The 24338-nt window shown below is 40.4% G+C and overlaps 2 protein-coding genes across 7 annotated transcripts in view; one reads left to right on the top strand and one right to left on the bottom strand.

Moving 5' to 3' along the window:
• The window catches only part of BFAR (bifunctional apoptosis regulator), a 29089-nt gene extending 17551 nt beyond the window's left edge, over nucleotides 1-11538 (bottom strand). Inside the window, exon 1 of one of the 3 annotated variants that reach the window (XM_045819364.1) lies at nucleotides 11276-11538. The gene's annotated coding sequence lies outside the window, so the exon portion shown is untranslated. The remainder of the gene's footprint in view (nucleotides 1-11275) is intronic. The other 2 variants (XM_045819363.1, XM_045819365.1) reach the window with 2 other exon arrangements.
• Nucleotides 10407-24338, top strand: part of PARN (poly(A)-specific ribonuclease) — a 181685-nt gene continuing 167753 nt past the window's right edge. For 2 of the 4 annotated variants that reach the window (XM_045819359.1, XM_045819362.1), the window contains exons 1-6: nucleotides 15559-15716; nucleotides 16150-16227; nucleotides 17519-17598; nucleotides 18078-18145; nucleotides 18230-18311; nucleotides 22718-22778. In XM_045819359.1, coding sequence (XP_045675315.1) covers nucleotides 15698-15716; nucleotides 16150-16227; nucleotides 17519-17598; nucleotides 18078-18145; nucleotides 18230-18311; nucleotides 22718-22778 — 388 coding nt within the window. In that variant the 5' untranslated portion in view covers nucleotides 15559-15697. Of the gene's footprint in view, nucleotides 10596-15558; nucleotides 15717-16149; nucleotides 16228-17518; nucleotides 17599-18077; nucleotides 18146-18229; nucleotides 18312-22717; nucleotides 22779-24338 lie in introns of those variants that run through there. The other 2 variants (XM_045819360.1, XM_045819361.1) reach the window with 2 other exon arrangements.

Below are 24338 nucleotides of genomic sequence, written 5' to 3'. Positions count from 1 at the left end.
ATCTCTTCTGCTATTTCTATCTGTATGTATTTGGATTATTCCCATTAAAAACAAAACAAAACAAAACAAACCAGTCCTTTTAAAGGATGAAAGTGCCTCTTTAGTAATAAAATCAGACACTCCAGTTCCCAGCTGCGTGGTCTGATTTGGGTAAACACACTCTCCTACACTGGCAAGGATTAAAGGCCTCTTTGAGGAGAAGGCCCAGGTGCCTCAGGATGTTTACAGCTGTTCTAAGCACAGTCATCAGCAGACTGAAGCTACGAGGTTCCTGGCTCTTTCTGAGCTCCTTCATAAGTAAGTGTGTGTTAGGATATCCCTGTAGCCTCCTGTCCTTTCCCCCTTGTCCCGAAGGCATAAGGGAAGACTGGGGAGACATGGTTAGGATTGGGGCAAGAAGAGTCTCTCCATTCCCACTCCCATGTACTCCGTTCAAATGTATACACTTTGATTTATGTTTCCTCATTGTAGGTGTTAATTACCAAGTTCGAAACTAATGGGAAGAATGCCTGAGTTTGGGAAAGTCTACCAATCTGCAGAAACAAGTTTAAACCAATAGGCTGAACAGTAGAACAAAACTTCTGAAGACAGAGTCACTCTGAAGAGCAGCAAGTTCTGACAAAAAGTTCGATCTTCAACTGATGTTTATAAAGGTGCTTCAGTAGGTCTATGCATATTCTCAAATTACATGCCAAGCTTGTGTTTCTGCTTTTGAGCGTGTAGTATGATAAGTTTCCTAAAGGAAATCTAGTTTTTATTAGGCTCTCAAAGGGGACCAAGACCCAGAAAAGGTTAAGAACTCCTGTTTATACACTAGCATGAAGGCTTTCTTAATCTACTACAACCCTTTTCTTCTTAGAGTGGTTATAAGGAGTCCAGGTGAGCCTGTCTGCAGTGATGCAACATTACGCTTGTATGCATCCACCCTCCTTGACCTGGAACAGTCACAGCATTGACAGCCACCACTCCACTGGGGCAACATCTGGCCTGTAAGTAGGCTTTCTTTCACAGGGTCTCTCTTTCTCTCCCCCCTCTTCTTTCCTCCTCTCTCTCTCTTGAATTGGGTGCCAGTATTTTTAAAACTCGGACTTCACATAAAAATCCAGATTCCTGGCTTCTTTTCAAAAAACTCAGAAAGTCTGGTAACACAGGGCTCTCATTTTGCATGACAACAATCTTCTTCAAGGTGAGTAACAATGCTGGCCTTTTCAGACAGGGCAAGTGGGACTTCAGTTTGCCTCAGTCCTTACCCACCTGTTTTCCTCATTTCTGTTACTTGCCTGACCCCTGGAGATAACTGAATTTCCATTCTCTGTCCCATAAGGTGATGCCTTCAGTCTCTAGATGAATGTATGATGTTTCTAGATTAACTGGCCTTAGACTGGTAAGCTTACAGTCTCCCTGTCTGTTTCTCTCTCTTTTTAATCCTTACCTGAGGATATGCTTATTGATTGATTTTAGGGAGAGAGGAAAGGAGGAAGGGAGTGACTGAGGGGTAGTGGAAGGAGGGACGGGGAGAGAGGGGGGGAGAGGGGAAAAGAGTGGGAGAGAAACACTGATGTTAGAAACATCAACAGGGTGCCTCCTGATTGGGGATGGAACCACAATCTTTTGGTGTACTAGACAATGCTCCAACCAACTGAGCCACCTGGCCTGGGCAGTTTTCCCGTCTCTTGGTTTGCTGTCAGGTTGTTCTTTACCACTGTCGAGAAAGTGATGGCCTATTAGGTCTTCAACAATTTTTAAAGTTATTGCTTCTATTCTGCTTTAGACTCTGAGGCTAGATAACCCAGTTTAGTAGATTGTGTATGAAAGGCTCTGGATGAACCTGAAGACAGGGATTAAGTCTAAAAATTCTAAGTAGTCTTTATTGTTATTATGTCCCCAGAGACATAGGGCAAAATAAATGGAGTTTTTGTGGGTTCTTCTATGAATCAAATATTTCATACAAGGCCTTTAAAGACACTTATTTTAATTTTTTGTTGTTATTATTTACTTTTTGATTCTGAGAAACAGTGTAATGTACCTCAGTTTTAAAATCTGAAGACAGGTTCTGAGTCCTAGCTCCACTATTTAGGAGCCAAGAGATCATGGAGAAATAACTCATTCTTTCCAAGTCTCACACTAGCATATGCAAGGAAGGGGTTACTGCTGCCCACCTCACAGGACTGTCATAAGCATTAGGAGGACACATGTTAGCTCTAGCACTTAGAAGTGTTCAGTAATTGTGGTCCCTTCTTCCATATCACGCTCCAGCTGGATACAAGTGAGGAATCCCTAAAGTTGTTCTTGTGCCCATGCCATTTAATCAACAATTTGTTCTAACAGCTCACCAATGTGACTTTTAAAACACCCAGAGAAATATGCTTCTTGATGAACATATCATTTCTAAAATTTCAGTGTCAAGAAATAGCATATGATCTTAGAAAGTATTGATATGTGAAATATGGCATGGATACACATATATGAACAAACTATTGTTAACTTTTTCTGAAATGTTCATGGGTTTGGTCTGTTGGCTCAACTAATAAGAAACAATTATCATAGTCTCCAATGACTTCAGCAATTCTGAGGTATCTATCACTGTAACCTTTTCTATGTTCTTCCAAAGAAATACCTAACTGACACAGTTATCTGAAAAAATCTAAGAAACAAAGGGATGGGGGGCGGCGGCTAGGATACAAACAATCTCCCAATAATTAATTCTGTGTAACTAAAGAACCTGGAATGAACTTGACTCACTTAGAAAAAAAGTTGTTTGACCTGGTCAAGTACTCATTGATGGGTTTTTCCAAAGGACTACTATCTCATGGTTCCTATGCTGCTATCTATTTGATTCTTCAGTTACTCAACAAACATTTAAGAAAGTCAATTAAGACAATCATTTTTATTGAGTTTATTAAAGTTAATTCTGAATTTAAGTTGATAATTTTTACACCTTAGCTTATAAAGTTCTTATTATGTAATGACTGTTAACTCTCACAGAGATCATAATCTTCAAACTGCTTTGTTCAGTAGTATATAATTATGGTTCTACCTCTTCATTCAGCAAGGCACTTGTGACCAGTACATGCCTAATGTTTTAGGAATAATCCTTTGAAAGGCAAACTTAGAGGAATTCCAGCCCGATAATTAGGATCTCAATAATTTCTTAGCAAATATGTTCACTGCAGTAAAAAAATTTTGGCTTTATATGGGCCTTTAACTAGACTATTTCTTCTCATTACATATCACCTGACTCCAGAAATAACCACAATTGCTAATATTTACTGAGCCCTTATAATAATGTGAAAAGTGTAACAATCCTATGGTATAATTATTACTATCATCTCCGTTTTAACATGAGAAAATGAAGGTCCAAATCCAGGTCTGGCTTAAAGCCTTTCGTTACAATACTACATTATCCTAACAATGTAATCAATAACAGGTATCAGTTCAAAGGACTGATTTGTTCCTTTATCATCTAGACTGCATAGCAGAGCTACTACTGCAAAGCTGAGAAATCCAAATTAAAGAAAACAAATTAGAATCTACCACCACTGCATTTTGGAACATGAATTCCCACGTGTGACTTTTAAGGTGAGTATGCTGCTCCACGAGATAAATAAGCAAAAACATTTTCAATAGAAATAGGGGTGAGGGTGGTTGGGAGCACCCTGTTTCTTGCACCCAAGTCCGCCTCTGGGGGCACAACTATAAACACTGGCAGAACTTACGGCCAAGATAGTGGCATAGGTAGATATGCTTTGTTTCCTTGCACAACCAAAAGAAGGACAACAACCAATTTAAAAACAAACAAACAAACAAACTAAAAACCCCAGAACTGCCAGAAAATCATACTGTATGGGAAGTCTAAGAACCAAAGAATTAAGGAAGAAACATTTGTCCAGACTATGCCACAACACAGCAAAGTGGGTTGCCCCGCCCTGGTGAATAACTAAGGTTCTGTCCCTTACAATGAAACAGGTGCACCAAGTCAAAGAAATATGGCCCAAATGAAAGAACAGATCAAAACTTCAGAAAAAAAGTTAAGTGACAAGGAGATAGCCAACCTATCAGAGGCAGAGTTTAAAACACTGGTAATCAGGATGCTCACAGAAATGATTGAGTATGGCTACAAAATAAAGGAAGAAGTGAAGGCTATGCAAAGTGAAATAAAGAAAAATATACAGTGAACCAACAGTGAAGGGAAGGAAACTGGGACCCAAATCCACAATTGGGAGCAGAAGGAAGAAATAAACATTCATCCAGAACAGAATGAAGAAACACAAATTCAAAAAAATGAGGAGAGGCTTAGAAATCTCTAGGACATTTTTAAATGTTCCAACATCTGAATCATAGGGGTGCCAGAAGGAGAAGAGGAAGACCCAGAATTCAAAATTTATTTGAAGAAATCACGAAGAACTTCCCCAATCTGGCAAAGGAAACAGTCTTTCAGGAGGTCCAGGAAGCTCAGAGTCTCCCTTGGACCTAAGGAAGAACATACCAAGGCACATCATAATTATATCAGCCAAGATTAAAGATAAGGAGAGAATCTTAAAAGCAGCAAGAGATAAGGAGACAGTAACCTACAAAGAGTGCCCATCAGACTGTCAGCTGATTTCTCAAAAGAGACCTTATAGGCAGAAGGGATTGGAAAGATGTATTCCAAGTCATGAAAGGCAAGGACCTAAATCCAAGATGACTCTATCCAGCAAAGTTATCATTCAGAATGGAAGGGCAGATAAAGTGCTTCCCAGATAAGATCAAGTTAAAGGAGTTCATCATCCTAAGCCCTTATTATATGAAATGTTAAAAGGACTTATCTGGACTTCCGGCAAGATGGAGGCATAGGTGGACGCACCATACCTCCACGCACAACCAAGATTAGAACAACAACAATTTAGAGGCAGAATAACACCCAGAACTGATAGAGAATTTATCTGAATGGAAGTCGGACAGCCAAGAAGTTGAAGTAGACCCGTTCATCCAGACTGGTAGGAGGGGCAGAGAGGAGGTGTGAGGAGAACAGGGAGAACTGGGCGCGTAAGGCAACCGAGTGCGTAAGCCTCCCGGGACGCTCAAGATTGCAGCGCAGCGGTGGACCCTGAGTACACAAGCGGGGGCTGGCAGACCCAGTGAGGTGGCATTGTGGACCAGGGCAGAGCATGCAACCCAGGATCCCAGGGGGGTTACTGATGCCCCAGGAGAGCGGAACTCCCGCCATTGTTCCCTCCCGCCCCCGCCCCCGCATACAACGTCACAATCTAGCAACCAGGGTGCCCAGCCCTCGTGAACACCTAAGGCTCCACCCCTCACCGTAACAGGAGTGACCAGACCGGGGAAAAAAAAAGGACAGAGAGAGAGACATGTCTCCAACAGAAGAACAGCTCAATCCCCCAGGACTCATCCTTTTGAGCGACCAAGAGATAGCCAATCTATCAGATGCACAGTTCAAAACACTGGTGATCAGGGAGCTCACAGAATTGGTTGATTTTGGGCGCAAATTACATGAAAAAAAAATGCAGGTTACCATAAAAGAGATGAAGGAAGATGCACGGAGAACCAATAGTGAAGGGAAGGAAACTGGGACTCAAAACAATACAGTGGACCAGAAGGAAGAAAAAAACATCCAAGCAGGAAAGAATGGAGAAATAAGAATTCAAAAAAACGAGGAGAAGCTTAGGAACTTCCAGGACATCTTTAAACGTTCCAACATCCGAATTATAGGGGTACCAGAAGGGGAAGAGGAAAAGCAACAGATTAAACACGTATTTGAACAAATAATAAAGGAGAACTTCCCTATTCTGGCAAAGGAAATAGACTTCCAGGAAATCCAGGAAGCTCAGAGAGCCCCAAAGAAGTTGGACCCAAGCAGAAACACACCAAGGCACATCATAATTCCATTAGCCAAGGTAAAAATGAAGGAGAGAATCCTAGAAGCAGCAAGAGATAAGGGGACAGTAACCTACAAAGGAGTTCCCATCAGACTGTCAGCTGATTCCTCAAAAGAGACCTTACAGGCAAGAAGGGGGCTGGAAAGAAATATTCCAAGTCATGAAAGGCAAGGACCTACATCCCAGATTGCTCTATCCAGCAAAGCTCTCATTTAGAATGGAAGGGCAGATAAAGTGCTTCTCAGATAAGGTCAAGTTAAAGGAGTTCATCATCACCAAGCCCTTATTTTATGAAATGTTAAAGGGACTTATCTAAGAAAAGAAGATAAAGAAAAAACATGTATAGTAAAAGGATAGCAAACTCACAATTATTAACAACCACACCTAAAGCAAAACCAAAAGAAACTAAGCAAACAAGTAAAACAGGAACAGAACCACAGAAATGGAGATCACATGGAGGGTTAGCAACAGGGGAGTGGGAGGAGGAGAGAGGGGGAAAAGGTACAGAGAATAAGTAGCACAGAATGTAGGTTGAAAATAGATAGGGGGAGAGTAAGAATAGTATGGGCAATGTAGAAGCTAAAGAACTTATAAGTATGACACATGGACATGACTAAAGGGGGGGATATGGGTGGGAGAGGGTCTGCAGGGTGGAGGGTAATGAAGGGGGTGATGGGACAACTGTAATAGCATAATCAATAAAATATATTTTAAAAAAGGACTTATCTAAGGATCAAAACTATGAACAGTAAAATGACAACAAACTCACAACTATCAAGAACTGAACCTAAAAAACAAAAAAACAAACTAAGCAGCCCTGACTGGTGTGTAGCTCAGTGGATTGGGTGTGGGCTGCAAACCAAAGGGTTGTCAGTTCGATTCCCAGTCAGGACACATGCCTGTGTTGCAGGCCGAGTCCCCAGCAGGGGGCATGTGAGAAGTAACCACATACTGATTTTTCTCTCCATCTCTCCTTCCCTACCCCTCTATCTAAAAATGAGCAAATAAAATCTTAAAAAACAAACAAAATACCCAAAAACAAACTAAGCAAACAACTACAAGAGGAACAGAATCACAGAAATGGAGATCACGTGGAGGATTATCAGCAGGGAGGGGGCAGGGGAGAATGGGGGGAAAGGTACAGGGAATAAGAAGCATACATGGTAGGTACAAAATAGACAGGGGGATGTTAAGAACAGTATACAAAATGGAGAAGCCAAAGGACTTATATGTATGACCCATGGACATGAACTAAGGAAGGGGAATGCTGGAGGGAGGTGGGGTGCAGAACAGAGGGGGATAAAGGGGAGAAAAAAGTGGGACAACTGTAATAGCATAATCGATAAAATATACTTAAAAAATAAACACTGGCAGAATATTACAGACATTATTAAATGTTCAAAGCGTAACCATGCTATTGTGACTGAAATTTTTAAAAATGTGTCCAAATGTAAGCAACGCAAGGGTCAGAAACAGCATTAAAGGAGACCACTAAGTGCACTTCTTATAGGCGGCAAAAACTGGATTTCATTAATACGAGAAGCATTTCCAGGCTCTTACCGTACTAAACCTTGTGTTTTTCCAAGTCCAAACAGATTTTCTTTCTGGATTAGGTCAGAAATCACTAGGGCAAAGGTAGCTGGCTCACTGAATACTGACTTGCTGCCTTAACTTTGAGGCCAGTGATTTGCTGCCTGAACTTTGAGGCCCGGTGATTTATTGTTTGAGTGCTGTTGGGCAACAGTGAAAAGGCTGTCCTGGCTCTCTCTAGAGACTGTCCTCTGTCATTTCTGTTATGTGGCATTTAATTTAATAACCTATCCTGTACTCAGTGCTGTAGATATCCAATAACTCAGAAAGTGATCCAAAAACTACTGGTATGTACCAGTAAACCATGCCTTAAGTGTTGTTTTTAAGCCATTCTGTTATGATTCACATATTATAAAATGAGGTATCCTTTTCAGGTTTAGCTTGCTCTTATGCTTCTTGCACTAATGTTTGAATAGTCTTTGCCTCCCCAACCAAATTCTGAGCTCCCTGAGGTCAGAAACCAACCCATAGAATTTCATCACCACACCTGAGATTTGCTAGCACAAAGCTGGGCTCTACAGATTTGTAGATGAAAATGAAACCAAGAAAAATTTGACTCTGTAATTTCTTAGAACCTCTATCAGAATCACCTGGCAAGTTTGGTGATATCTGGGAAACAGGATATCAAAATGGTATCTGAGAGAGAGAGAGCCAGGAATGCACATGTTAAACAAACCAGCCCCTGTGCATGAGATTCTTATGCACACAAAAGTTTGGGAACTAGACAGCTGTTCATGCAGGCAGATCTTGTTTTATTGTATTTCAATGTAATGCACTTCACATGTGTTGCATTTTTTACAAATTAAAGGCAAGGCCCTCCACCAGCAAAAACATTACAACTTGCTTTACTGTGATACTTTATTCCTGTGGCCTAGAACCAAAACCAAACCTGCAGTATTTCTGAAGCATGCCTGTACAAATAAACACTTACATGCCCTAGATATGTTTCAGACAAGGAATGGGGAAGGTGTAAACAAAATAAAGTTTCAATAACATTTCTAATTTCCATTGCTCTTCTCTTCAGTCCTTCCTCTCACCACTGTCCAAACCATCCTCCTAAAACACAATTCTGATCAAGCCCTTCCTTTTCTCAGAACCTTTCCAACTATGAGAAATTAAAACCCATAGACATTCATCTAGCTGTTTGAGCCGCAGAATTTCCATCCTAGACCCATGACCCAATTTGTCTGTAACCTTGCAGAGAAGGACCCAGTGCTGGTAAATGCTGTGGTGACTTACTCTAAGCCAGGATTGGCTACACACTCTGGCACTATACCAAAGTTGAGTTGATTCCTCCAACCCCTGCTGAGATCCCAACAACTATTCAGAGCTTGAAAAAATTAGTCAACAGTGCTCAAACTGGTAGCTTCCAACAGTTCAGTCATGGAAACTCTGCTGAACGCTTTGGTGGCCACTAAGGTGTGGGTGTGGTTTGACATCAGCGAGATCATAGGCAAGTGTGGTGTCACTGGCTACAATGTTTGAAGATCCATCTTTTACATCTGTTTCTTTCTGGTTTATCATTTTAATGTTCTTGGACCATGAGTGATCAGAATGGTATTTGAATTAAAAAAATTTCAAAAGAAAAAATAAATTAAAACCCACAGTTGGAAGCTTGTCCTTTAAGAATCTTTATGGCCCTGACCAGCTTGGCTCAGTAGGTTGGGTCTACTCCAGCAAAGCGAAAGTTCGAAGGTTGATTCCTGGTCAAGGCACATGCCTGGGTTATGGACCAGGTCCCTGGCTGGCGGCATGCCAGAGGCAACCCATCCATGTCTCTGTCACACACTGATGTTTCTCTCCCTCTCTTCTGCCCTCCCTTCTAAAAATAAATAAAATCTTAAAAAAAAAAGAATATGTACAGCCTGCTCACAATCAACACAACTTTTTAAAGAGTACAAATTCTGCAGCCAGAATGACTGAGTTCGAACCCCAGCTCCACCAATTATTAGTTGTGTGACCTCAAGCAAGTCACCTAAACTCTGTTCCTCAGTTTCCTCCTCTGTAAAATGGAGATGTTCATAGCATCTTCCTGACTGGATTGTGGATTAGATAAATTTACCTATGCACAGCCCTCAGAATAGTGCCTGGGACATATTAAGTGCAATTTAAGTGTTAACTATTACTATTATTGTGATTATCCCCTACTATTCACCTATTCACACTCTAGTCCCATATATTAATTCCTGCTCCTTGCTCATCTTTCCATATCCCTCCAGCCGTAACACAGTTCCACACCATCTCTGGGTCAAGTGTCCAGATGACATGACTCAAATTAACTTTCATTTGAATGTCTTTAATGACTAACTACCTCCATACTCAAATTAATCCTTCCTGCCTCTGTGCACTAACTTAATCTTTATTTGTGCATGTTTTGCCATTTCATAGACTATAATGTCCCTGGAGAAGCTGGTATAGTTTAGTCATGGAAATGGAAATTCTTATGGTCATGGAAATGAGACTTGGGTTCCAAAGCAGGTCCCACTTATTCTCCCTGAGTCTCTTATTTCTCACTTACAAATTCAGGAAAATAGTATCTACTGTGAATGAGGTTTAAGGGATAACTTCTATCTATAGCTATTCAAGAAGCCTACTGTATGGTGGCATTGTTAAAATAATAGTTGTGTTTACCGAGTGCCAGCTACAGTAAGTACTGACAGCACCATAGAGCCCATGGTATACCCAGGTTAGCTGTTTAAAACAGCCATAACAAAAACAAACCAAACAACTCATTCAGCACGTGCAGTCAGCACAGGCTGTGTGGGGTGTGCCTGAGGGTGGAGGGGAGAGTAAATCTCTTTCCTTCGTATAGGTCTTTCACAGCGTGACCCGAGGGCCACCCCCAATGAACCAACCAATGGGCTTCGGCGGGGATGGCTCAACAGCGACATTTGAGGGCACAAGACGTTCTGGGCTCTCACTTTATCCTCTCCACGAAAGTAGGAGGGCAGCCCTCTCGGGCACTGACAGGGCTGCCTCTTGCCCTGCCAAAGATTACCAGTTAGACCCACAGACTGATTTTCACTTGCTGGGTTTTTTTTGCGCCCTAAAGAAAACTTCGTTTCGCACAAGCTCAGATTTTTGCCCGTAAACTTGGGATCACAGAACTGGTTCCAGCCTAATCCCACTGTGAGTGTGCGGTTTCACTTTCGCCTTCATTACCCTATTTTTTAAAGAATGTATTTATTAATGAGAGAGAGAGAGAGAGAGAGAGAGAGAGAGAGAGAGAGAGAGAGAGAGAGAGAGAGAGAGAGGGAGAAAGAGAAAGGGAGAGAGAAATATATCGATGGGTTGCTTCTCATGCGTCATGACTAGGGACGGGACCCACAACCTTTTGGTGTGCGGGACGACATGCTCCAACCAACTGAGCCACCCAACCAGGGCCCGTTACCCTATTTTAAAAGGGGAGCAATCGTTTCGTCTTGTATGGCATATAGTGCCTCGCCAATGAGACCTGAAGCCCAGCCTGGCATCAGGAGCCTAATCGATTCTGAACATATTGTCGTAGTCTGAAGCAGGTGCTCCTCCGGGTCAGGCGCTCCGTCGTCTGCCCACCAGGTGTGTGGAAACGACGCCCCCTCCTTCTCGCCCTGGGGAGATTCTGGAGGGGGAGGCTGACGCTAACTTGGGAGGGGGAAACAGGAGAGACCCAGAGACCCGCCATGCCGATGTGGGCTTCTCGGGAGAGATGGGGAAGTTGGCCAAGTTGGGGTCCAAGCCTTGAGGCCAGGACTGCAACTGCTCAGGAGAGCCCTGCGTGCCTCCTCGGACCTCTAACCCCATGCCCGTCCTCCACATCCCGTCCTTACATTGAGCCCGGGTCGCCCACTCTCTATTATCCTCCGCGGCGCTGCTTACCACTGCGATCATCCCGAGGCTCACCCGGCGGTCGCCCCCTACCTGGACCCTGCGGAAGCAGAAGAGGAGCTGGCAGCTTCACTCCCGGAAGTAACTTAAGACGGCGAAGGAGCGTGCCCGGCCTTCCCGACCATAGATGAGAGGTCGCACTGTTTCCCAGCCCCCTGAACCCCGCGACCTCCCTGCTGCCTAGAGCGGCCACTCCCAGGCCGAGGACTTTGACGCATGCGTACTATGTTCGGTCCCGCCCTTTCCTCCCAGGGACCGCTAGGGGCCAGGGAGCAACTAATGTCCAGAGCTTGTCAGGTGTTTGTGTCCGCTACTCTGAGGCGGCTGTTTCTGAGGAAATTTGCCAAGAAGTTAAAACAACATTACAAGTCCTCACTGTACTTCCATAGTTTTCTTTTGCCTTCACATTTTTTTTACGTAGAAAATCAGGGCCATGGCTAAAGTATCATTTAGAATAGGAATTAAAATGACCTTACTGCGTTTTATAATGTTTTAAATCGTTAAGTTTATCATTTGGGTGACTTTTTCTACCTATCAAATTACTAAAGAGTAGAAAGATTGGTAATGACTTGTGTTAGTGCCAGGAGTGTGTGAACTCATTTTTCTGGAGGATATTCTGGCAATAGGTATCAGCATTGTGTGTGTGTGTGTGTGTGTGTGTGTGTGTGTGTGTGTGTTAAAAGGCGTAACATAAAAACTACCATTTTAACCATTTTACGTGGACAATTCAGTGGCATTAAGTATAACCACATTGTTGTGCAACCATCATTTTACCATACATTTTCAGGACTTTTTTTATCTTCCCAAACTGAAATTCCATGCTCATTTAACACCTCCTCATGGTCCCATCCCCCAGCCTCTGGTAACCCCTCATTCTACTTCCTGTCTCTCTGAATTTGACTACTCTAGGTACCACACATAACTTCAATAGTACAGTATTTTGTTGTGACTGGCTTATTTCACTTAGTATAATGTCCTCAAGGTTCATATAGGTTGTAGCACATACCAGAATTTCCTTCCTTTTTAAGGCTGAATAATTTTCCAGTGTATGTATATATCACATTTTGTCTATTCATTTGTTGATGGACACTCTGGTTGTTTCCACCTTTGGGTTATTGTGAATAATGCTGCTAATAAATGAGTGTATAAATACTTGTTCAAACTTATAGTTTCACTTGTGTTGGCTGCATGTTCAAAAGTGGAATTGCTGCCGCCTATAATTCTATTTTTAATTTTTAAAGAGCTATCATACTATGCCCTGCCTGGGTTGCTCAGTTGGTTGGAGTGTCATCTCCTAAATCAAATGGTTGCAAGCTTGGTCCCCAGTCACGGCACGTACCTAGGTTGTGGGTCAGATCCCTGGTTGAGGTGTGTATAGGAGGTAACCAATTGATGTTTCTCTCTCACATCGATGTCTCTCTTTCTCACTCTCAAGTTAATAAGTATATCCTTGGGTGAAAATTTAAAAAAATTAAGACTCACTATATTGTTATTCATAGTGGCTTCACTGTTTTACACTTCTACTAGCTGTGCATAAAGTTCTAATTTTTCATCCAGTGGGTGTGAAATGTCATCTCAGTGTGGTTTTGATTTGCATTAGTGATATTGACCATCTTTTCATGTGCTCATTGGTCATTTGCATAGCTTCTCTGAGAACTATTTTTTCAAATCCTTTGTCCATTTAAATTTTTTTTAAAGATTATTTCTTTATTTTTAGAGAGAGGAGAAGAGAGGGAGAAAGAGCAGGAGAGAAACACTGATGAGCTAGAGAAACATCGATCCGTTGCTTCCTGTATGTGCCCTGGGACTGAAACCACCACCCAGTCACATGTCCTAATCTGGAATGGAACTGGGGACTTTAGGTTCCGTGGAACAATGCCCAACCAACTGAGCCACATCAGTCAATGCAATTCAAATCCTTTGTCCATTTTAAAAATTGGATTGCTTGTTTTTGAGTTGTCAAGTTGTAGGAATTCTTTACATTTTATGGGGATTAGCCCTTTATTATGTATGTAATTTACAAATATTTTTTCCAATTTCATTGTTGCCATTTCATCTTATGGATAGTGTCCTTTGATACACAAGTGTTTCTATTTTTGATGTAGTTCAAATTATCTATTTTCCTTCTGTTTGTGTTTTTTGTGTCATAGTCAGAAAGTCATCGCCAAACCCAACATTATGGAGATTTTCCCCTTTGTTTCTTGTAAGAATCTTATAGTTTCAGTTCCTATGTTTAGATATTTGGTCTATTCTGAGTTATTTTTATGTTGTATTAAGTAAGGGTCCAACTTCATTCTTTTGCATGTGGATGTTTAGCTTTCCCAGCATCATTGTTGAGAAGAGTATCCTTTCCCCAAAATTGGCCAGAGAATATATATGCGTGTGTGTATAGCCCATGGACAGGGAGAACAATGAGGTGATGGCAGGGGGTGGAGGTTGAAGAGACAGGGGCTGGGCTGAGGGAGGCAAATTGGGGGATAAATGGGGATATCTGTAATAGTGTGAACAGTTAGAAAAAAAAGAGATTATCCTTCCTCTATTGAATGATCTTGGCATCCTTGTAGCAAATAATTTGACCATATATGCCAGGGTTTATTTTGGGGCTCTCCATTTAGTTAGTTTCTGTCTTCCTTTATGCCAGTTTTAATAAAAACCAGAGTGTTTTGATTACTAAATCTCTGTTGTAAACTTGGATGTTTATTTAATTTAAATTACTTAAATTTAACTTAAAGTGGCTATATGGGGCTAATACTTTTAATTTAGTTTTTAAGTTGAAACAAGAAGGCAGAGACATTTCAAGATTGAGGTTTGACTACTTGTCATATTATTTTTTTTTTCTGCCCCCATTCCAGTTGAACTCTAGAATTCACATTCACTTTCTGTTCCTCACATTAGGGATAGTGGGAATAATTACCTGCATATAAATTTCCATTGACTGAGGCAAGGAAAAAGGCTTTGTTGTGGGACTGCTACCAAACTCAAGGGGTTCACCGCATGGGGTGTTCTATTCAAGAATGAGATGTGGTTGTCTCAAGGATGATTTGTATTTTTGTAGCAAGAAAAGGAAACAGGATTAATATCCAAAGCTCTGTTTCCAGGAAGGGAGGCTTAGACATTGCTTATATTCACTATTTGGTCAACTACATGTTGATTTCTTCTTTGCAGTTGGCTACATTTATACATTAGGTTCCTGCCAAGCTCATCCTGTTTACAATTGGTCTGCAAAATACATTTTAACATTTAGCAAGAATAGCATGTAGTAAGAATGGCTCAGGCCTTGAGATCCTTGTCCTATATAACAGGACCTTGTGGGGAAAATATGACCAGACTCTTATTTGTTCTTTAGAGTACTTAATATTTTGGGGTGAGCGGGGGATGACGATGACAATGGTTATTTTTTTCAAAAAGCACAGGTAGCTTGTACTCAGCATTCCTTCAAACCTAAGAATGTGAATGCAGGAAAATGTGACAGCAGCAAGTGAGTACTATAATCGTACCTTGCATTTACTTATACAGTGCTTTACAATTCACATACATTATCACCACTGATCCTTAACCCTATTCAATGGATGAGGAAATTGAGGTTGAGGTTGAATAAGTCCTAGACCTAATAAATGGCAGATTTAACCAATTTCGTAGTTGACTTTTGTGAAAGATCAAGGTGAATTCATTCACTCTCCCTATGTTTGTTGAGCTTATACTATGTGTCAGCACTATTGCAGGCTCTGGGGATCAGCGGCAACCCCCAAAACTACTTTAGTCAAGACTTCATCTGCTTTCCTCTCCACTGCCAGTGGCTAATGTGGTAGATAAGGTCTTGCTTGTAACTCTCCCTCCCATTATTATTATTGCAGCATCTTGCTCTTTCTCTTAAAGAGATAGATTATTGTGCTTTCAAGGGCAGGTTTGATTCCTGCTTGACTTTTCCCTGTTTCCCCAAGTTAAACTCTAATGGGGCAGGGACCTTGCCTTTTCTGTTCATTACTGTGTCCCCACTCCTTTTAGAGTGCCTGGCACACAATAGGAACCCAGGAAATATTCATTGACTGGAGGTCACGACACGCCTACTTCTAAAGTGAATGCCCTGCGGCCTAGTCTCACAACTTACAACAGGCTCTGGGGACTTCCAGGAGGATAGGTACGCCCCTCCTCTGTCCCAAGGAGTGAAGGGAAGCTCGGCCCTGACCCCGCCCCCGCCGTGACGCAGACGCACGTGACGCTCACAGGCGCGCGCTGTTTCCGGAACTCGCTGCTGGGGTCTCTGCCACTGCTTCCCTCTCCGCCGGTGCGGTGCCAGCGGAACTCTGCGAGTAGAACTGCCTGGTTCGGCCCGGGCGGAGCCGGGGTTCCGGCCTCCGTACAGAATGGAGATAATCAGGAGCAGTGCGTGTCCGGCATGCACCTCCCTGCGTCCCCGCGGTTCCCCTCACTGGGTCTGCTAGGCCCGGACAACAGTCGGCCAATTTGCTTGATCGGCCTGAGGCTGAGGCAGCTTGTCAGGAGTTTGCCCCCCTAACCCTGTGTGCCTCTTGGGGGCTTGTCTTTCTCTGGGCCGTGCGCCCCTCGGGGCCTAGTTCTCCTGTCCCGGCACCCCTCAGGCCCTTGCTTTTTCCTGATCCATACACCCTCAGCCCTTGTTCCCTTTCGGCCCATGCATCCTTCGGAGACTTGACGCTGTCCGTTTTTTAGCGTCCCTCCAGGACTTGCCCTCCAGCCCCAGGCCTTCGGAATTCCTCCGCTCTCCTTCCCTCTCCCCTTAGGCGCTTGTGGGCAGGCAACCAGGCCACCGGTTCTGAGCTTCTCGGTTTCTCCACAGATTTTAAGAGTAATCTTCATAAAGTGTACCAGGCCATAGAGGAAGCGGACTTCCTTGCCATCGATGGGGAGTTTTCAGGTATCCCTTGCTTGCAAGCTCGCGGCTAACACCTTGCATTGCGTAGCTAGGACGAATCCTAACACCCTGCCCCTAACTTTGGCTTGCTGGCCCGTTTTCCCTGTTTATATCCTTGGGCAAGTTCCACGAATCTTCAACATTTCCTCTTAAATGTTTCAGAAGCAGGGAAGTAGATTTGTGATTATTGGTGCTCTGAGGGTTGCAGAGACAATATGGTTTTGATGCTTAAAACATTTTGACAGAGGGGTGGTAGAGAGCTTGACGTTTAGGGTCAGGGTTTTTTGGGTGTGTGGTAAAATATAACAAAATTGACCATTTTAACCATTTTAAGTAGTTTTACAGTTAACTCTCGTGAAGCACATTCACATTGTTGTATATCCATCTCATGAACTTTTTCGTCTTCTCAAATGGAAACTATCCATCGGAAAAACAACTTCCAGTTCCTCCCTCCTCCCCCTGCCTCTGGCATCCACTGTTTCTGTCTCTGAATTTGGCTATTCTAGACATTTCCGTAAGTGGAGTCATACAATATTTGCCCTTTGTGACCGACTTCAGGGTTGGGCTTTATGCATTTGTGGAAGTGTTCATTGCTTACCTTGGCATGGGTGTATACGTGTGTGTAGTACTTCACCAACACAATTGCAAGGATTTTTTTCCTTTGGGTAAAAGACTAATTTTTAAATCGTTGAAGTCAGTATGAACAGTAGACTATCTTTGGTATAAGCATCCACTTCCCCTGTCCGATTTTACGTATTTAAAAAACTCATCAGCTCTTTCTGAGGGAATCCATGCTGGGATTCCTTGGTTTTAATTATACATGCCTTTTGTAGTTGGAGTCAATTCTGTGTGAAGCTAAGAGTTTTCACCAGAAATCATTTTCTATTGACCTTGAAAATACCTTTGTTGTGTAGATGTTATTCCAAACTGTTGGCCAACACTGAGACTCTAATATATTTCAGAATTTGCTGATATCAGATTGTGCATTAAATTTTGAAAGCAACACAACTTAATTATAGAGGTTGTTTTCTTTAATCATTACTGTGTTTTGAAACCTGTTTTAGACACTAGGACTGCCTAATCTCAAATTGAAACGTTCACATCTCTAAATTCGTTATTGTAGAGTTTAGATTGGTGACCACTGAAATGAATGCTAATTTTGAAAGAGTGAAGTAAGGAGCACTTTCTAATTTATGAGAATATAAAATTATAGAGCCATGGAATATTTTTTTACATTAAAAATGACATTTTTACATTAGCATTTACTAAAAAGTTAACTTTTCTTAAAATCTAGGAATCAGTGATGGACCTTCAGTCACCGCATTAACAAATGGTTTTGATACTCCGGAAGAAAGGTATCAGAAGCTTAAAAAGGTAAGTGGTTGTGCTAGAAAATCTTCTTTTTCCCCATGTTGGTCGTCCTTATGTTGAATTATAGAGAAATACAATCATTAAACTAGCACATTGACTTCTCAACCCCAGCTGTGAAACAGTATTTTAGTATTATTTTAAAACAACAGCAAAAATAATTGTTTGCTGGAAAACGTTTTTGGGGAAGATTTAGTATTTTCGTTGTTAATTTGATGTATAGGAAATATGATATGGTTATTTTGATCATTTGAAAATAGGCCTAATATGATGATGCTCTGGGTGGTGGATAGGTGCTGAATTGGGAAAAATATTAAGAAATGTGTATAAATTAATAATGCTTCTAATACATAATCTGTAATCTGTTCTAATTGGAAGTATTCTGCTGAAGTCAAATTGAGTAATTAGCCTGCCTAATTGAGAATAGTGTTGCTTGATAGAATATATGGCATTGTTTTGACAGATGTTTTATTTCCCTTTTCCAGCATTCCATGGACTTTTTGCTGTTTCAGTTTGGCCTTTGCACTTTTAAGTATGACTACATAAATTCAAAGTAGGTTGTTTTAACAAGTGGTGGGAATTCTTTTGTCATGGTGTAATATAACCGTCTAAATCTCCTTTTGTCTTATTTTTCCAGGTATATAATAAAGTCATTTAACTTCTATGTGTTCCCGAAACCTTTCAATAGATCCTCCCCAGATGTCAAATTTGTTTGTCAGGTTAGTAACATAATTGAATTTAGTTTAGTTTAGTTTAGTTTTTTTTTTCTGCTGTGACTTGCTGATAGGTCGGTGTGGATATGTGGAATCAGAATTCTCTTTAAAATTTGGTTCTGCCACTAACTTTGGGCTTTGAGCAAATCATTTAACCTTTCTGACCTTCATTTTTGTAGGGTTGTAAATTAATCACACTATCTCTCACTTTACTTCGAAATGAATTAAGAAATCAAGTGACAAGCAGAAATCCAAACTTAGCTTTATTATTAGTAAAACTTTGAGAACTGCACGAAGTGTTCCAGGTATAGCCACAGAATGGCTTTGAGAATTTGGCTTCGTAATGCAGCTCTATTTGGGGTTTTAATATCTTGCACCTGAATTGAACTTACAGCTCAGGACCTGCAGACTTCCATCTCATTCTTTACACACCCACCTCCAAGAGTAGAGCTTTATTTTCTGGAAGAGCAGAGTATATGCTTATCCTGTCTAAAAAGAGAGAACCCAGGAGTTAAACTACATACATTTAGTGCCTTTTCCCAAGCTTACCCATTAGTAAAGGGAGGGTGGTTCCCTCCACAGGAGGAGAGGAGTTACTTTGTGAGCCAAGGTAAGCATACGGGAGATTCTCCCTTATAACATCCCCTTTAGGGTTGTTGTAGCTGACCTGATACATACTCAGTAAATATCAATTTCCTTTTTCTTTGCTCTTAGTAATCTGTTATAATGGATAAGGAGAATGTGAATAAGTATTTTAGTGTGGATATGTGATTAAACATGAGTGTTAATCTTTTTCCACTTATAGTCTTGTGCCCTAGCTTCTCTCTCAGTAGCAACATTAGTTCATTTGAGTCTTCCTGACTTTCCTTTCTCCTGCATGTAAGTAGTAATGCAGTTAAGAAATCCTGAAGGGAAGACTTTTGAGTGACTGAGTCATGTCAGATTCTTTCTGTAATAAGACAGATAATAGTAAATAAAATGGTGAGATAATCTCAGTTATGTTTGGGGCTGAAGAGAAAGCATGGATGTAATTTTGGTTTTGTAACCTGTTTTCTTAAATTAGCAAACAAACCATAGTTGATATTTTCTTTACCCTTCAATTAGTTAACAGCTATTTAACAGTTACCTTGGTATATGATACTTAAATAAAGAGTATTTGTAGATTCTTCACTGAGAGAAAAATAGGCTTAGTTTGGAAATTTGTGTGGCTCCAGTTTTTCAGCAGTACCAGCAGAAGAGAGTTACTTAAAGTGAGTTCCATGGCTTTAGCCAGAAGTTACAAAAAAAAAAACCTTAAAGATTCTACCATCAAACTCTTAATAATAATCAGATATAGTAAATTAGCAGGAATCAAAGTCAGTGTTCAAATATCAGTGCATTTCTATACACTGTTCACTTATATAGTGTTAGGTGAAATAAGTTCTATAGAGAAAGATAAATACTGTATGATGTCACTTAAATATGAATTAAAAAAATTGAACTAAAAAAAACAGTGGCATTGAAGCACATTAGGGATGATTCTCTGTTCTAAAAGATCAACACAAATAAGGTTATTCTAGGAGATACATTGGAAACAGTTTAGAGGAACTCTATCCATTGTACATAGCCATGTTGTGGCTACACCTGGAATACTTCATACAGTTCTAGTTGCTATCCATTCCTTAAAGAAGAAAAAGGTACAGACTTGAAGATAAGCCAGAGACTAATGTTTTAAATGGAAGGAGTGCTAAAAAGGCTGTAATTCTCTAGGCAGGAAAAGCAAAGACAGAGAAAAGGTTTAGACTTAGCATGTAAACTTGTGATTTGTATGGATAAGGTAAATGATTATGTCTTTGAATTTTCCTTTTTCCTCCATCTAAGGTGGGTTTGGTTTTGTTTAGAATTCTATGACTGCAGCATAGTCATATCTTATAAGGGAGTTAGGACCTGGAGTCAACAAGTAGGGTGAAAATCACATCTAGTCAAAAATCACCCTTCAGAAGCTGTTATCACCCTTAAAGTAGATGGATATGGGGGCGGGGATAAAGCAACCTAATGTGCTTTTTGAAAAGCAATATCTGTACTTACAGTGAGACGCTCACACACTAGGCAGGATATGGAGGGATGGGCAGACTGAGAACCACACACACTCCCAGTGAATGTGCCCTTCCTGTGGAATGACAGGCAGAATAGCATGGCATTTACATTGTTTTCATCTCCTCTTTTTCTTCTCCTTTTTTCTGGCTGAACATCTGTAGTTGAATTAATGGAAGATGATACACATGGTGAAAAATGAAACATTGCTGCTATCTATAGAGTAGAAAATGAGTTTTTTTTGTAATGCTCTCTTTTCCAAACCTCTTCCCATTTCACTTCTTTTTCTATATTTTTATGAGCATGTATACTTATATCCATATGTCTACACACATACACAGAATTTTAGCTTTTTCTTTAATATACACAGAATCCTAATATTCATGTTTTATGTAAGTTGCATTTTTCACTTAACACATCCTTATATTCCATAGTACAGATATGTATAAGTTTATTGGATTAGAATTTAGAAGCTTTCCAATGGTTCCCAATTTAAATAGTGCTATAGTCAAATCCATGTGCAGTATACTTTTGTGTTTATATAGGAGTATTTTTATAGGACAGATTTTCTAGCAGTGGAATTGTCTTCCCAGATAGCTGCGTTCATCTCTTGAATCCTGAAAATGGTGCATTTAACACAAACCAAAAGTGGTGGATAGTAAACCACTTGACTCAAAGGATTTAAAAAAATTATAGTAAAATTACATTACGTAAAATTTATTATTTTTAGTGGTTTTAAGTTCAGTGGCATTAGTCACATTTACATTATTTTGGTTACATGTGCAACCTAAGTTTGGCTGGAAAATCCATAGCTTCAGAAATGGAATAGATGAATCTTTGACTCTGGATTTTTAAAGAGGAGGAAGTTAAGATGTTTTGGAATCTAGTTATAAGAGGGGCAAGAATGCCTATCTATAGTACATCTTTCAGTGCTTCTGTCAGTGGTGGAATATGTAGGTGGGCAGAATTACAAGACTATGCAAGCAAGGTGGCTTTTGGCCCAAGTCAGAAGACATTGGGTCTTGCTTCAGAACAGAATAAAAATGGAAGACGTCAGGAGAAAGGTTGCTTGTTTTAAAACTGTAGAAAACCTGGCCATGATGGAAAATGATGTAAATGTACCTGAGTGTGTGTGTGTGTGTGTGTGTGTGTGTGTATAAGAGTGTCTTTTTATATTCCACCATATTTGAAAAAGAATTTGTGTGGGCTAATAAGATTATAAGGTTTTAATGGAAGATTACAAAATATAAATTAAAACATTGGAAGAAAAGAAAAATGCAGATGTGATTGCTGTAGTATGATTAGAACACAGAATTTGTGCCAAAGCAAGTCTCCACTCTTTACTTTTCAGCTTTCTACCAGCTAAGAAAAGGGGGAAACTCATGATCTGTGGCCATAGGATCAGAACAAACCAGAGCTCAGGAGAAGTTCAGCTTTGCTGAGACTAGAGACCTCAGAACATTTCCCCGTCCATTATCACAAAGAAATCATTAATGTAGACCTTGTCTTTTCTCTCAAGTGAATGCTGTAATGAGTTTAATGGGACAGTACCGTGCCCCTCAATCTAGACTAATGGTATAATGTCAAAGTACAGTTCAGGAAAGGTAGTTCTGTGAGAGGTCAGATTAAAATGATTCAAATGCTTTGCCTTTTCATTTTCAGACTTAAAACAACAGTAAAATTAGAGTAGCTAGAGTAATGTTTTCCACTCTTCAGTCAGCTTGAGTAAGGACTTTGTGATTTTGCCATATTTGTGTACATTGTGTAATTTATTTACTTGATGTTTTAATTTAAGTTTACTTACATATTTTGGCTCACTCTAGTTTTGAGATGTTTGTGTAATAAGGCTTATTACTGGGAACTTTTGTCTATTTTGATCTTGAATGTAAAGAACATCCAGTTAAGACCTAATTTGCTGTGAATAGTGATGTTTTATAGTTTGAAGTAGATACTGATATGAGTGAGCTAACTTAAACTTGAACCTGGGTGAGATAATACAAATACATTTTACTTTTACTTATAGTCATTTGGTCAGTATAGTGATAAGGAGTTTTCTGCCTATTGAGAGAATGTATATTCACCAAGTAAGATTTCCTTATATATTGTGAAACAAAGGGTATTTGTTTTATAAGCTATAAAGGAGCAGAGCCTGGATAATTTAAGTAAATGAATAGATTGATTGGCAGGCTGGGAGTAGAAATCCCTTGTCTTCTCATCTTTGGCATGTTGGTTCTTTGCCTGGTTGCCTATATTTACTCACGTGAGTTACTTGTCTGCTTCTGTTTACACACCTGCCCCTAACATCACTGAAATGTATGTTCTGTGTTCTTTTGTTTCAGAGCTCAAGTATTGACTTTCTGGCAAGCCAAGGATTTGATTTTAATAAGGTTTTTCGCAATGGTAAGATTATGCGTGACTTGTCTTTAGAACTTGTAAATGTGGATTCGGTTGAGAATTATCTTTTTGTGCTTGTTCTCTGAGAGAGAACCTCAGATTTCTAGTATATCACATGCAGCTTTAGTTTATTCTATGTGATTTACTCACCTAACACCTGTGGGGAACACTTCTGTTTTTTTTTCAGTGAGGAAAATGGCATGACATTATACTTTAAAAAGTAGCTGTATTCTCATAATCCCATAATGAAAAACTCCCTTTTCCTATTGGTGCTTGTTTTATAATTGTAGGTGGTTTCTCTGTTTCTCATAGGAGGAAAAGTCTGCACAGTCTGTACGGTCATGATGGCTAACTTGCTGGTGTGCGAGATTGCTGGGCACCCTGCAACAAGGGACTGTGTCTCATCCTGTGCCCTTGGTGCATAGCACGATTCCTCTTTTTCAGGGGGTGGTGACCATTAAATATCTGATGAATGCATGTTTGACATTAGAGCACACCAGAGTGGTTTTTCTTCCTCCATTCATTTATTTCCTGGACAGTATTTGGAAAATCTCTGGTTTTTACCATCATTATTAAGCACCTGTTGCTCTAAGGCTAATAACTATTTTTCATTTAATTATTCTCCTAAATTATACTCTTTTCCATGGTAAATACATATTTATTGAGTAAGGCAAGGAAAATGATTTTTTCAACAATAGAACTAGCAGATAGACTTCAAATAAATTCATTTCCCCTCAGTGTGACCTTCCTGGGAGGTCTTTAGAACCAGTTGCCATGTTGTTACTTAATTGCTTCAGTGGTGCTGCATCATAATTTCTATTGATGATTTTGGGTTTTAAAAGTACTAAAAAGTTTTGGAGCCCAAACCGCTTAATGTTGTGGGTGAATGAACCAATTGGGTAACACAGTTTGGGTGTATAACATTATTTTTTTTCCCTTTTGGCTCATACTTGACTCTAAAAGCCATTATAAAGTACAAGTTCTAAATGTAGTTAGAGCACTGTATTGGAATAAGCACAAAAGTCTTTTGAAGGAATTACTTTAACCAGGCTCCTATCAATGTAGTATAGTTTCCAGCCTGATGGTTTTATTTTCATAAAAGGAGAGAAACAGTTAATTTAGGGTGTGCCTCATCTCATTGTTCCATAGTCAGACCTTGGAATATTTTTTTTTTGTTTTTTTTTTTTTAAGATTTTATTTATTTATTTTTAGAGAGGGAAGGGAGAGAGAGAGAGAGAGAGAGAGAGAGAGAAACAGAAACATCAATGTGCGGTTGCTGGGGGTCATGGCCTGCAACCCAGACATGTGCCCTGGCTGGGAATCAAACCTGCGACACTTTGGTTCGCAGCCCGTGCTCAATCCACTGAGCTACACCAGGCAGGGCTTAGACCTTGGAATATTTTAGTCACAGATGAATCAGGACTCCCAGGCCATCTGTTATGACCAGGACTCTTATATTCATGCTGTTGTCATTCTAAATCTGATTTAGACCTTTACTTCTTTTCCTTATCAGATCTTTCCAGTCACACTCTGTAAATGGCAGACCTTTCCTCCTGGTAATGTTGT

The sequence above is a fragment of the Phyllostomus hastatus genome, unplaced genomic scaffold (genome assembly GCF_019186645.2).
Source record: "Phyllostomus hastatus isolate PE091 unplaced genomic scaffold, TTU_PhHast_1.1 phas_scaffold_385, whole genome shotgun sequence".
NCBI lineage: Eukaryota > Metazoa > Chordata > Mammalia > Chiroptera > Phyllostomidae > Phyllostomus > Phyllostomus hastatus.
This window is presented reverse-complemented; position numbering and strand designations above follow the sequence as displayed.